Source organism: Falco punctatus (assembly GCF_963210335.1).
Source record: "Falco punctatus genome assembly, chromosome: 7".
Lineage (NCBI taxonomy): Eukaryota > Metazoa > Chordata > Aves > Falconiformes > Falconidae > Falco > Falco punctatus.
The window spans coordinates 70945539-70958290 of NC_137587.1; the positions used below are offsets into that span (position 1 = coordinate 70945539).

The following is a 12752-nucleotide window of genomic DNA, read 5'->3' on the forward strand; positions in this document are numbered from 1 at the left end:
GCTGCATAATCACGTCTTGCTCCAAGCTACCACCCCTGCCCTTCGGTTTTTGTGTAGAGCATTTCATTCACATTGCTCCAGATGAAATTGTTCGATGGCCAGTACATAATACATTTTTCCTATTCTTACTGCCCACGTAGCACATGAGAACATGTGTTCCCCTGTAATAATCTGAAAAGTGATACGTGCAAGATGTTAACTGATTGACATCTTGACTTGAAAAGTGGAACTTAACTTGGCAATTACCCATATACACTCAGGTTCGGCACATCCTTTTGTAGAGTAACTATCAGTTGTATTCTGTTCCCAGGTGGAAAATGTAATTTCTGAACGGTATCATTCTGGTAGCCTTTAAATTCTTATGCAGTATTATCTAGGAAGCGAATAAAATATAATTGGATTATTTTAGAGCAGCCAAATATGGATACCACTGCTCAAGTACATCTTGTTAAGCATGCATGGCTTCGTGTTTCATGTCGCTTAAATGTTAGCCTCTGTGTAGTATCATGTTTTGCCTATTCAATGATGGCTAATGCACCGTTCCCTTCAGTTGGATGTTGTCTTGGAGACCAACCTGGCAACGATTCGCGTCCTTGAGGCAATCCAAAAGAAACTCTCGCGCTTGTCTGCTGAGGAGCAGGCCAAATTCCGGCTGGACAACACTCTGGGTGGCACTTCGGAGGTGATCCACCGCAAGGCTCTCCAGAGGATATATGCCGACAAAGCAGCTGACATCATTGATGGACTTCGGAAGAACCCATCCGTGGCTGTTCCCATTGTACTGAAGAGGTACTGACTGCTCTAGCACCCTCCCCTGAGGGCCCTGCCAAAGGATAGCGCATCATACGTGATCCAGATTTATGTAAAAGTAGCTAATTTCTGCCCCTAAAGGGTGTGACCTCCACCAGGCTGTAAATTAAGAAATGCTGTTACGTTTGGTCAGTTGCTGTATTTCATAATAATCGCCTAGAAAGAGGGAATTGCCCTTCTGAAACAAAACCCTCCAGCTCACCTGGAGGGATGTAGAGCTTTTGTTGTCTCCTCTTTAAACCTGGTTTCTCCCCTGGTGTCAGCATTGTGTGTAAGGTGAGGAAACTGTGCTGAGTGGATTGTTCTAGGGCTAAATTTGATCCCTTTCCAAATCCTGTGGCCGTACGTGCCTGTGGGCTCAGATTGCAGTGGCTGTGCTACCCTCAGATTCCCAGCCTGGTTTCTGTTGTGAACCTCCCCTTCCTCAGTCAAGAAAAGGGAGTGGATTCTGCAACTCCTTGGGGAAGCTCAAGGAAGAGTGTAAGCAGGTGATACTCTTCCCTGACCACTTCTCATCTCTCTGGGATTGTTGGTCCTGTTTCTCAGGGCTCTGGGAGCTGGGGGTAACAGCCTTGCCCAGGGTAACTGCTAGGTCACAGTTTTGCTACCTGGCTGCAAGGACGCTCTTCCTGGGAGCCGGCTCTTGAGCTGCATCAGGGCTGCTTTGCTTGAGATCCTGAGCCAGGGTTCAGTGGTCCATTCCCAGGAAGCTTAGGTGTCCGTGCTGCAAGGCAATAAATAACTTTGTTAATCGTCCAAACTAAGCTGCCCATTTCAGCAGCTGGAGCTACACGACTTTCTTGGGATTTCTGAGAGACCTGGGCCAGCTGTTGTGGCTCTCCTGCCCCTTCAGCCCCTCTCCCTGCTGTGGATGGCGAGGCTAAATGGACGCTAAGCCCCCTAGCTCTTCTGGCGTGCCCAGAGGGGTTTCTTTAGGAGAGCACGTGCAGGGTGCTCCTCCTGTAAGGCACCGTTCTGTGGGACGGCTTTCATTTATGCCCGTTTCCTGAAGAGTTCAGCCCTTCTCAACACTGGCCAGAAACCGTGGGCCTAGGTTTTCCTTACATGCTCAGAGTAGACCTCTTAGCTCACCCTTGTTTTCTCCATCCAAGGTTAAAGATGAAAGAGGAAGAGTGGCGAGAAGCCCAGAGAGGATTTAATAAAGTCTGGCGAGAGCAAAATGAGAAGTATTACCTGAAATCCTTGGACCACCAGGGCATCAACTTCAAGCAGAATGATACCAAGGTCCTGAGGTCAAAGAGTCTCCTCAATGAGATTGAAAGCATCTATGATGAGGTAAGATGGTCACCAATAGTTTCCTTCCCTAAGGCTTATGTACTTTGCAAGTGCAGTTTCGGTTCCCGTTCCTCGCTGCTCGATAAAAGGGAGTCTGCAACACTGGCAGAGCTTTCTGAAAGGGTCTTGGGTGGAGACGGGTGTTCAGGACTAAATGTTGTGCTGTGTTTCTCATTCGCAGAGGCAAGAGCAGGCTTCAGAAGACAATGCTGGAGTGCCCACAGGCCCACACCTATCACTAGCGTATGAAGACAAGCAGATCCTGGAAGATGCTGCCTCTCTCATCATCCACCATGTGAAGCGGCAGACGGGAATCCAGAAGGAGGACAAGTACAAAATCAAGCAGATCATGTATCACTTCATTCCAGACCTGCTGTTCGCTCAGCGAGGTGAACTCTCGGATGTGGAAGAGGAGGAAGAAGAGGAAATGGATGTGGACGAAGCTACTGGGGCTGCAAAAAAGCACAACGGTGTTGGGGGCAGTCCTCCCAAAACCAAGCTGATGTTCAACAACACGACGGCCCAGAAGCTGCGGGGCATGGATGAGGTCTACAACCTCTTCTACGTGAACAGCAACTGGTACATATTCATGCGGCTGCATCAGATCCTGTGCTTGCGGCTGCTGAGGATCTGCACCCAGGCTGAGCGGCAGATCGAAGAGGAGACGCGGGAAAGGGAGTGGGAGAGGGAAGTGCTGGGCATCAAGCGAGACAAGGGCGACAGTCCTGCCATCCAGCTGCGACTGAAGGAGCCTAGTGAGTCACTTCTGGTGGGAGGCTGGGGAAGAAAGATGCTTCTATTCGTAGCGTGTCGACAGGGCTTGTTTGGTGTCATCAGGCGTGTTACAGCCCTGACCGTTTAAGATGGGGGGGGGGGGGGGGGGGGGGGGGGCGGATCGATCTCTCCCTTTTTGTCACTGGGCAGCACTGAACTGAGGGAGGAGATGGGAGGGTGTGGGGTACGTGGGGCTTGAGTAGCGGAATGGTAATACGTAGCGGTTATTTCTTAAGAGCTTTCATTTACACATATCTACAGTATCCTTGGGTTCCCTAACTAAAAGCTTTTCAAACCGTCTTTCAGAAATAACCTCTGGGGGAAGGCTACGGCTTGAAAGCAAGAGATTATGAAAGTACCTGTGGCCTTAAAAGTGCTCATTTAAATGTCTGTAAAAGACAAATTTAAGCCAATTCCAGTAACCCTTCAGCTTGAGTGGGTAGTCGGAGAACCAAAGCTCAAAGCAGCCCTTTCTGGGGGGTGTCTTCATCTCTCCCTTTCTTTCTTGTTGCAGTGGACATCGATGTTGAGGATTATTACCCAGCCTTCCTGGACATGGTGCGCAATCTCCTCGATGGGAACATGGACTCGTCGCAGTACGAGGACTCCTTGCGTGAAATGTTCACCATTCATGCCTACATCGCCTTTACCATGGACAAGCTGATCCAGAGCATTGTTCGACAGGTGACTGCCAGCAAAGGCTGGAGGGTGGATGGGTCTGGGGAGAGAAAGTAGCTGTCTTGTTTGCTACAGTGAGAGCCCAGGCCCACGTCGGAGGGGCAGTGTTGTATGCCTGAGTGGGGAATTTCAGGGGTAAGCAGGTAAATTCTGGGTATTTTTTAACCAAGCTCTAGCGCTGATGTAGAGAGACATGACAAAAGGTAATGGCTAATGCATTTAAATTATTGAGAGTATCATCTCTGTGTGTATAGAGTTCCCCCTTTGTTTTCCAGAAGTTTTAGGGTATAAGGGTTCAGGTTCAAAGCATCTCCGTAGCTAATCTTGCTTTAACTTTGAAAAATAATTAAATGACATTTAAGTAATTTCCTTCATTTTCACCAGTGCCGTAGGAGCAGTGCATGCCCTTTCTGCAAAGCTTTGTCTCTTTTTATCTGGCTGTTTGAGAAGCTCGTTTTGGCTGTTAAACTCTAGTCCTTCTATTGGGCTGGTAGGAGGAATGTGTGACCGAGGGAAAAATTCTTCATGTGTCTTTTTGTAGCATAAAGAAGAAAAACAGACATGAGGGGCTGGAAGTGGAATGGCTTGAAAAGCCTTTACTCTTTCAGAAGGGTAGAGCTGCTTTTCTTTTCAGCAGCCCTTTAATTCAGTCCAGAGATGAACTGAATTCAAAAGACAGTTGAGCGACGTTTGATTTTTAAACTTGTACAAAATATAGATTTGATACTAAGTCTCCCACCTCTCTCCTCAGACGCAGCAGCAGCCCCTTGCTGAGGAGGGGATATGCTGTGTCACAGTGCTTTAGCCCTTCCTCCCCTGCTGCTGACCAGGGTGTTTTCTGCACGTAGTTTTATTCCAAGTAGTTGTACTTTGCCACCTGCTGATTTTTTTTTAAAGATAATGTGGTTTTTTTCAGTAGCAGCAGAGATAATCACAACTGGAAGAAGTTACTAAAGATGTAGCCTTAAACTCATGCTTTTTTAGCCTTTTTTTTCCTTTTTTTCCTTTTTTTTTTTTTTGGCTAGGGCTTAAACCCATGGTTACGTCTTTGTTTCTTTCTGTTCTGTGCTGATGGGCATGTAGCATACTCTTTGACAAACACCTTTCCCGTGTTTTTCCTTTTTGCAGCTCCAACACATAGTGAGTGATGAGATCTGTGTGCAGGTAACGGACCTCTACCTGTCAGAGAACAACAATGGAGCCACAGGAGGTCTTCTTGCCTCTCAGTCTTCTCGTACTCTTTTGGAGGCTGCGTACCAACGCAAAGCTGAGCAGCTCATGTCAGAGGAGAACTGTTTCAAGGTAAAGCTGGGCTGTGAACCGTGGTGTAAAAGCAGCAAGCAGTGAGGGGGTGCCCTTTAAGAAGGGAGAGGCAACAGTCCTTTAAAAAAGGAGCCTTGTTTAGGCACCTGAGAGTGCTGAGGGCTTTCCGTAGCTTGGAAAGTTGAAAGGAAAGTTTTGGTGACCTGTTGTCGTGGTTTAACTGCAGCCAGTGACTTAAGTTCTGTACAGCCACTCACTCCCTGTCCCCTGGTGGGACAGGGGAGAGAATCAGAAGAGTAAAAGTGAGAAAACTCATGGGTTGAGATAAAGACAGTGGAATAAGTAAAGCAAAAGCTGCGCACGCAAGCAAAGCAACACAAGGAATTAATTCCCTACTTCCCATCAGCAGGCAGGTGTTCAGCCATCTTCAGGAAAGCAGAGCTCCATCACATGTAACAGTTACTTGGGAAGGCAAACGTCATCTCTCCAAACATCCCTCCCCACCTTGTTCTTCCCCCAGCTTTTTATGCTGAGCATGATGTCATACGGCACGGAACATCTCTGGGGTCCGCTGTCCCGGCCATGTCCCTCCCAGCTCCTTGTGCACACCCAGCCTGCTCACTGGTGGGGTGGGGTGAGGAGTAGAAAAGGCCTTGACTGCACGGAGGCACTGCTCAGCAGTAATGAAAACATCCCTGAATTATCAACACAGTTTTCAGCACAAATCTGAAACATAGCCCCGTGCTAACTGTTGTGAAGAAAATTAACACTAACTCAACCAAAACCAAAGCATGCGTGTCCCCAGCTTTTGGCACATCATAGATTAATCCTTCTATAAGGATGCTTCAGAAAGAAGGTTTCAAAGAGAAATGTATTTCCTGAACAGCAATTAATATCTCTTGTGCTTCACAACATCTTTGGGTTGTATCTTATTGACTGCTTGCTGTCACTGGCTTTAATTTGTTAGCTCAAACTCTCCAGTTTCTCTTATGTCTCAACCTTTGTTGACTGTGGGGAGATCTGCTAATACTGACTGACTGGGCATTAAATCATTGCTGACTGCATACATTGCTAAATAAACGTGCACTGTGCTAATCAAATCCGTGCTTCCTTCGCCTGAGATACAGGAAGTGCTCAGGCCCTTTCTGAGAGAGTAAAGTACTTTGGATAAAAGCCTGCGTGTACCATCTCTCTTCCCTTGCCCCCAAACTTATTTTGGGGGCTCAAGAAGGAACTGCAGCACTCCAAAAACAACAACAAAAAGAAAAGATTTTCAAAAAGCTTTGCAATTTTTCTGTTCCTCAAAGATTGTGCAATTTGGCTGGTGCTTTCCCTTCACTGCCAGGCATGTGGGAAGCACAGATTTTTCCCTTAAAACTACGCCAACTTACTTCATTCTCCCTTTGCCCCACTGAGAAGTGGAGGTTGCTTTTTCTCTTTGAAACCTTTTACTGAAGTCCCTTCTGCCTTTTCTTTATAGCTGATGTTCATTCAGAGCAGAGGTCAAGTTCAGTTAACCATTGAACTGCTGGACACAGAAGAGGAGAACTCTGATGACCCTGTAGAAGCAGAGGTAAGAGCGGTTTGTCCAGACAGCTGACTGGGATGGTCAAGGGTGCGCTGGACGAGGGTGTCCAGTTGACTGTTGTCTGTTAGCACAAAGAAACATCAATGACACACTGTAAAGATTTCAGTAGTGTGAGTGGGCAAATCCTTCTAGGTTTATTTTGTATCAGAAAGATCTCAAAACTGTATAGAGAAATGTTATACTTGCCTTTTTGGAGATAAGATGCACGGAACGTTCAAAAAAAAACCAAAACAAACCTATAACTTCTAGCTCAGCCTCCTTAACCATTCTGTGTTGTTTGGTGGGAAGGCAGTGGCTGATCTGTGCTCTGTGCTTGCTTCCAGCGCTGGTCAGACTACGTGGAGCGGTACGTCAACTCCGATTCTACCTCCCCTGAGCTCCGGGAGCACCTGGCCCAGAAACCAGTCTTCCTGCCGAGGTGAGTGGCTGGGCTGTGCTGTGAACCCTGCCTGATGGGCTGTATGTGGGCTCAGGGCAGGGCAACCGAGCTCCGCCGCAGTGCTGGCCCGTCAGTCTTGCCTGTATTTTAATGCTACGACAGAAGCCATTACCCTGGCGGCGTGGTGTAGAGGTACCGTGCTGCCATTCATCCTGTGGGTCCTCCCCAGGCTCCTGCTCTCCAGTGACAGAGGTGGCATGGCCCACAGGTGGCAGAAGGAGTGAGGGCTGGTGACTTGCCAGATGACATTTTTGTTGGCAGTCCTGCCTTGGCCTACAGTAACCCCCTACCTGAAAATGGTGGGTGCCAGTCAGGGCTGCTCGTGAGCGGGGAGCTGATTGCACTGTAGCTGTAATTTCAGAAATAAGGTAAACCTAGTGGGCTGACCTGTTGTAGGGGCCTGAGCCTGAAGAACTGCAATGGGCAGTTGTGCTCCAAGCTGTTTGCCAGCTGAGGGGCCAGCACAGGTCCACCAGCTGCATCCACCCTAGTAGTGCTAGAGGGTAAGCACTAATTCCAAGAGGGGTTCTCTGGTTTGCAGGAATCTGAGGCGGATCCGTAAGTGTCAGCGTGGTCGGGAGCAGCAGGAGAAGGAAGGAAAGGAGGGGAACAGCAAGAAGTCCATGGAGAACGTGGAGAGCTTGGACAAGCTGGAGTGTAAATTCAAACTGAACTCCTATAAGATGGTGTACGTCATCAAATCGGAGGATTACATGTACAGGAGGACCGCTTTGCTGCGAGCTCAGCAGGTAGGAGTGAGTGGAAAGACTGGGGTGGGAAGCTGGTGTTTCCTGGGACCCCCTGCTCCCAAAAGGCAGGTGGGGAGAGTCAGATGAAATGTCCTCGGGGATCCTGATCGGTAATGTTTAGCGGTCTTGGTGTTGCCAGAAGCTACCAGTTGCAGGCACTAAAGATCTTCTGAATGTTCCCAAGGTGTAATCTTTTCTTCTTCTGCCTCCAACTCTCTTCATCCTCCCGCTGGGTACCATTCCCTCATTGTTCCCTGTCCCCAAAGTCACGGAGAGCGGGAGCCCTCGGGTCGCAGAGCACAGCCAGCAGCTCTGGAAAGGCTGGTTTTGTGGCACGGATGGGAGCAGTGAGGCCACCCATACAGAAAAATCCCCATAGATGTTTTTCCAGAGCTCGAAAGTCCTGGATCTAAGGGTCTGTGACATCTCGCATCTTGCAGCCAATGTTTGCGATTGATTTTTTTTAATTGGAAATTGACTTTTTGAAGTGACTCAAATTTGCTTCTGGTTCTGTGTGCCAAAAGTAACTGTTGGGGCAAGGGAAAGGAGGAGAGGGTGACTGGGATAGGTGGGGAGGCAGGGGAGAGCAGATGCAGGAGGCTCTCTGGCTGTTCTTGAGCTGTAGAGGTTGGGGTTTCTTCAAGATGAAAACAGCCTGTGACTCCAGATCAGCCAAATTCAGGAGGATTAGGTTGGAGAAAGCTGATTTGGTCTTCTGAACACTTCGACATTCAGTTACTTTTCTCATCCCATGGGAAAATCTCCATCCAATAGAGAAAGCCAGAGAGCTTTAACAACAAACTCCAGTTCTAGTCGGGCTATTTAGACTTGAGGTTTTAAATACTTTACTGTAATTTTACTACAATCTATTTAAAACACAACGTTGAAGAGCTTATAGTGCCATTGCTTACAATGCCAGAATGTAAAAGAAAGTGAAACCTGCCAGGTTCTGGCAAAAGTCACTGACTTAAGCAACTAGAAGCAGAGGTGCCTGAGAGGCTCTGTCAGCAGTAGTCTCTTCTGTGGCTGCAGACGTTTTCAGTTTATTAAATTATTTGCTTTTCTGAGCAAACTACTGACCACTGAGAAAATTCATGGGGAGCTGAGGGAGCGGGAGAGGTGCGTGCTGCTTCCTGCCTAGTAAATCATCCTTCACAGCTCTGTTTTAGTCACGTATTTAGAATCATGAAACAATACTTCCCATCTGTTTCTTGCTGATGAAATACAAATAATGGCTTTATTTAATTAGTTGTAAAGTAATTTTGTTAAACTTGCATTCACATCAGATGAAAGTGGTTTATCTCAGTACTGCCTCTTTGAAAAGCCGGTACAGAGGATTTTGATTGAATTCCATGTAGTCCATTCAGCTGGCACAAATCTCCAGGAGAAGCAATCTCATAAACAGGATACTATGTGCCAGTGGTTTTCACAGAGAATCTGAACATAAGTCAAATTATTGAACTGTCAAATATATAGCACACAGCATAGCCCCTCAGTTACTGCAGTACACCGAAGGAGCTGCATAAGCTACACTGGACTACAAATCTGTTGGATTTAACAGTTAACACTGAGCAGTCAAAGCAAATATAAATAAGTTTTAATGTCGAGGTTTAATTGTATTTGCTGGTTTTAGTTATGACTGTAGTCATAGCTTTCAAGCCATGGCTTTAAACCATTTCTCCTGGATTTTACATTCCTTAAGCAGATGATGCTCTTACTCAAAACTGTGTGCAGTTTTTCCTCTCCTCATGCTTCTGTTAAGCCAGGGGTTGTCAAACCTTTCAGACCTGACCAGGCTCTTAATTTTCCATAGCAGCTGGGTCCCCCGAGGTGTGTAAAGCATGTTGAGCTTGTTCTCTCCTGGGGCTGTGTCCCTTCATGGCAGGCTGGAGGCAGACCCCGAGGGCTAGGGAGAGCAGGGCTTGCCTGGTCTGGGGTCTGCCTTGGCTCCTGGCTGCTTGAGGAGGAGGAGGTGGCATCTTTTGGGTGATGCAGAAGAGCCTCCATGCTGGGCACGCAGTCTGGGGCTCCCATGTGGTATGGTTTGTGTCCCCAGCCTGAGAGCTGCTGTATTAAACCAAGAGTATAAACCTTTTGGTATTTCTCAGTTCATTTTGACACTGCAAGAGAGGAGACCCAGGGGCCTTTATCAGAGCTTTTCCTCTGTTGTTAGCAAGGGCTGGTGTCTGGTACTGATTCCCCCTGCTTGTTGATCGGCTGGTTGTGTCGGCTGGTAGCTGAGCTTTGCGTAATGCTGCGGTTTGGGGGCCAAAGCCACTTTTTTCTAACACCTCTTCCTATTTCTGTAGTCCCACGAAAGAGTGAGCAAGCGGCTGCACCAGCGGTTCCAGGCCTGGGTGGACAAATGGACCAAGGAGCATGTGCCCCGTGAAATGGCAGCTGAGACAAACAAGTGGCTAATGGGCGAAGGGTTGGAGGGCTTAGTGCCCTGCACCACCACCTGTGACACAGAGACCCTGCACTTTGTGAGCATTAACAAGTACCGCGTCAAATATGGCACGATATTCAAGACACCGTAAAACTCCCCCGGGGCGAGGGAAGAGCCCGGGAGATGTGTGTGTGTGTGCGCGCATCAAGGAAAGGAGGAAGATGCCTTTCTCCCCTCACTGTGTATCTCCGTAACATGGCCACTTGACTAGTGCGTGGCTGGTACAGCCTGTCACCAGCGGGATTCCCTGCCGGGACGCGAACCTCCACTGGGACCGCCGGGCCGCTGGGCTGGCACGCGTCCCCTGAGGGCAGGAAGGACCCTTCTCTGAACTGAGCCATCCCAGAGAAACACAACGAGCTCGTACACACCAGCAGTGTTGAGGCTTTGACTCCCTGGAGGCCCTGAGCGGCGAGGGAAGAGAACCGGAGGCTCTCCACGACCAGACCGCTTGGATGTGTCCCGAAATCCCCAGGTGCCTGTCGCGACCGGATTCTCCTCCCGGCACACTGCTGCCAGCCGGCCGGGCTCCTGCGCGGGGCCGTGGGGCAGCCCGACGCCACTCACGGAGCGGACCCTGGACCCTGGGCTCCTCTCGCCTCCCTCTCCTCCCTCCCAGGCTGGACTCACCCCGTGCAGATCGGTCTGTCCTTTCTAGTGCCAGTGGAACTGTTGGGTTTTTTTTTTTGGTTGGTTGTTTTTGTTTTGGTTTTTTTTTTTTTTTTTTTGTACCTGCTTGTTTACTAGTCTCTCCTAGTGCCATGCACCAGCTTTTCACACACATGTACGTACACACACACAACCGAGAACAACACAGTTTTAACATGTTCCCCTCCTTTTTGTAAATAAATGTACAAATTGTCAATTTTGGGGGGGTTTTTTGCTTGTTTTGTTGTTTTGTTTTTTTTTTTTTTTTATTAAAGGAAGTATGCTTGATGTGCTAGCATAACTGTACTAGCTTCTTGTGTACCATAGTACCAGGTGGCTTGAGAATTAGTACCGACAGACCGACGGAGACATTTATTACACTTTTTACCAAAGGGAGTTATCATTGTAGTGCTTTTGTGTGGAAACTTTTTTCTCCTTTTTTTGTAAATAAAAATAATGTCTTTGTTCTTAACTGGAGGAAGACACTCGCTCACCCACAGCCCTGTTCCTGGTCTGAAAGGCACCGTGCAGCATGCAGTTTTGGGGGTGGGGGGTGGGGGGGCACATCTGACCATTTTATAGGATTGGCTTCACAATCTGAGAGGAAAAAGCAGAGGCAGCGCGTGCATTTTGCGGTTAACACAACCGAGGTATAAGCAGCCTGTTAAGATATATAAATATATAGTATATAATTTAAATTTTTTTTAATTTTTGTTTTTCCCGGTGGGTAATTTTTATCCACCTAGTCTTCCAGCTCCAAGGACCTTCGCTTTTGGGAAGTGTTGCTGAGCTACTTAGCTGGGGTTGATTGTGCTGATGTATTTTTCCCTCTCAGTGTTGGAGAAAACATCACCTGAAGTACCAAACCAGTATTTGATAGAGCTGCTCTGCGTGTGTGTTTCTGTGCGTGCGTGCGTGCAAGAGAAAGGCGAGGGGGTGGGACGGGTCTCAGTGAATTTCACTAGTGAAATCCACATATGAGATATATATTTTTTTAAGTATAGAAGTTTAGCGCTGGCAGATATTTAAAACACGGGGGAAGATTCAGATTTAAAAAAAAAAAAAAAAAAAAAAAAAAGAAGTCGGCATGGACTTCGTAAGCCACGACAGACACAACTGCACTGTCTCTCCTCCTCAAAGGAGGCAGCTTTCCTTGCACAAACCCTTGCTGCCAGTCCTAAGCACCCAACACGGGTTCTGTCGTCCCTGGCTGGGGGAGCCGTGAGCAGGGCTTTGCCGCTGCTTGAACCTCTCCCAGGGATTTACGGTTTATTTTATTTTTTTCCGAGACAGCAGGTCATCTCCTCCCGGCACTTGGGACGCCAGCCCTTTCCAGAGGCAGGGAGCTGGGGAGAGGCTGGGGAGGGGGACGCGTGCCTTGCCAGCCGGGGGAAGCGTGCGGCCTGAGGGGCCACTGCGCGCCCGGCAGAGCCTGAACCTGAACGGGAACTTCCCATGGAGAGAGGGGAAGGGAAGAGCCCAGCGGGGAATACTGACGGTTTGCCAGCAATAAGTTACCCATCTCCGTTCCTCCTCTGCTGTCACAGGCAGGAAGGGGCTCTTGCGTGTCCTCTTCCATTGCAAAGGTTCCATGCGTGCTCCCCCTGCTCTCTATCCCGCCCCCCGCCCCCTTTTTTTTTTTCCCCTGTTGTATGCTCAAGGTGATCTGGAAGTGGAAATCTTGGGTGATTTAGACTTTTGACCAGCTTGGAGGTAACAGCTGCTGCTGCTGCTGCTTGGTGGGTGTCTTGTCCCAGGAGCCTGTGCCTGCATGTCACTGAGCGTGGGGGGCTGGCGCGGACCCCCGGGACACGCCAGGGGAGCACCTCTGCCTGCGGCCGGCACCCCAGCTCTGCGCCCGCCTGTACAATAGCAGAGGTTTGGGGGTTGGGTTTTTTTTTTCTTTTTCTTCTTTTTATTTGAACTTGCTTTTTGTATTCTGTAACGTGATCCTCGGCCCACAATCCATGTGATTTCTATACAAATGTTGTAAACTTGACTGTAGTGCAGTATTTCCATTAAAATATCAGGGCTACTCGCTGTGTACAGATTCTTCCT

General features: G+C 48.4%; 1 protein-coding gene across 5 annotated transcripts in view; it reads left to right on the forward strand.

Annotated features, from left to right (window-relative positions):
• Positions 1 to 12729, forward strand: part of SIN3A (SIN3 transcription regulator family member A) — a 37766-nt gene extending 25037 nt beyond the window's left edge. For 4 of the 5 annotated variants that reach the window (XM_080395449.1, XM_080395448.1, XM_080395447.1 and 1 more), the window contains 9 exons: positions 551 to 789; positions 1923 to 2106; positions 2288 to 2861; positions 3395 to 3564; positions 4687 to 4860; positions 6302 to 6394; positions 6733 to 6827; positions 7390 to 7597; positions 9907 to 11166. In XM_080395449.1, the coding sequence (XP_080251575.1) occupies positions 551 to 789; positions 1923 to 2106; positions 2288 to 2861; positions 3395 to 3564; positions 4687 to 4860; positions 6302 to 6394; positions 6733 to 6827; positions 7390 to 7597; positions 9907 to 10137 (1968 nt within the window). In that variant the 3' untranslated portion in view covers positions 10138 to 11166. Of the gene's footprint in view, positions 1 to 550; positions 790 to 1922; positions 2107 to 2287; positions 2862 to 3394; positions 3565 to 4686; positions 4861 to 6301; positions 6395 to 6732; positions 6828 to 7389; positions 7598 to 9906 lie in introns of all 5 variants that reach the window. The other variant, XM_080395446.1, reaches the window with a different exon arrangement.
• Positions 12730 to 12752: the final 23 nt, after the last annotated feature.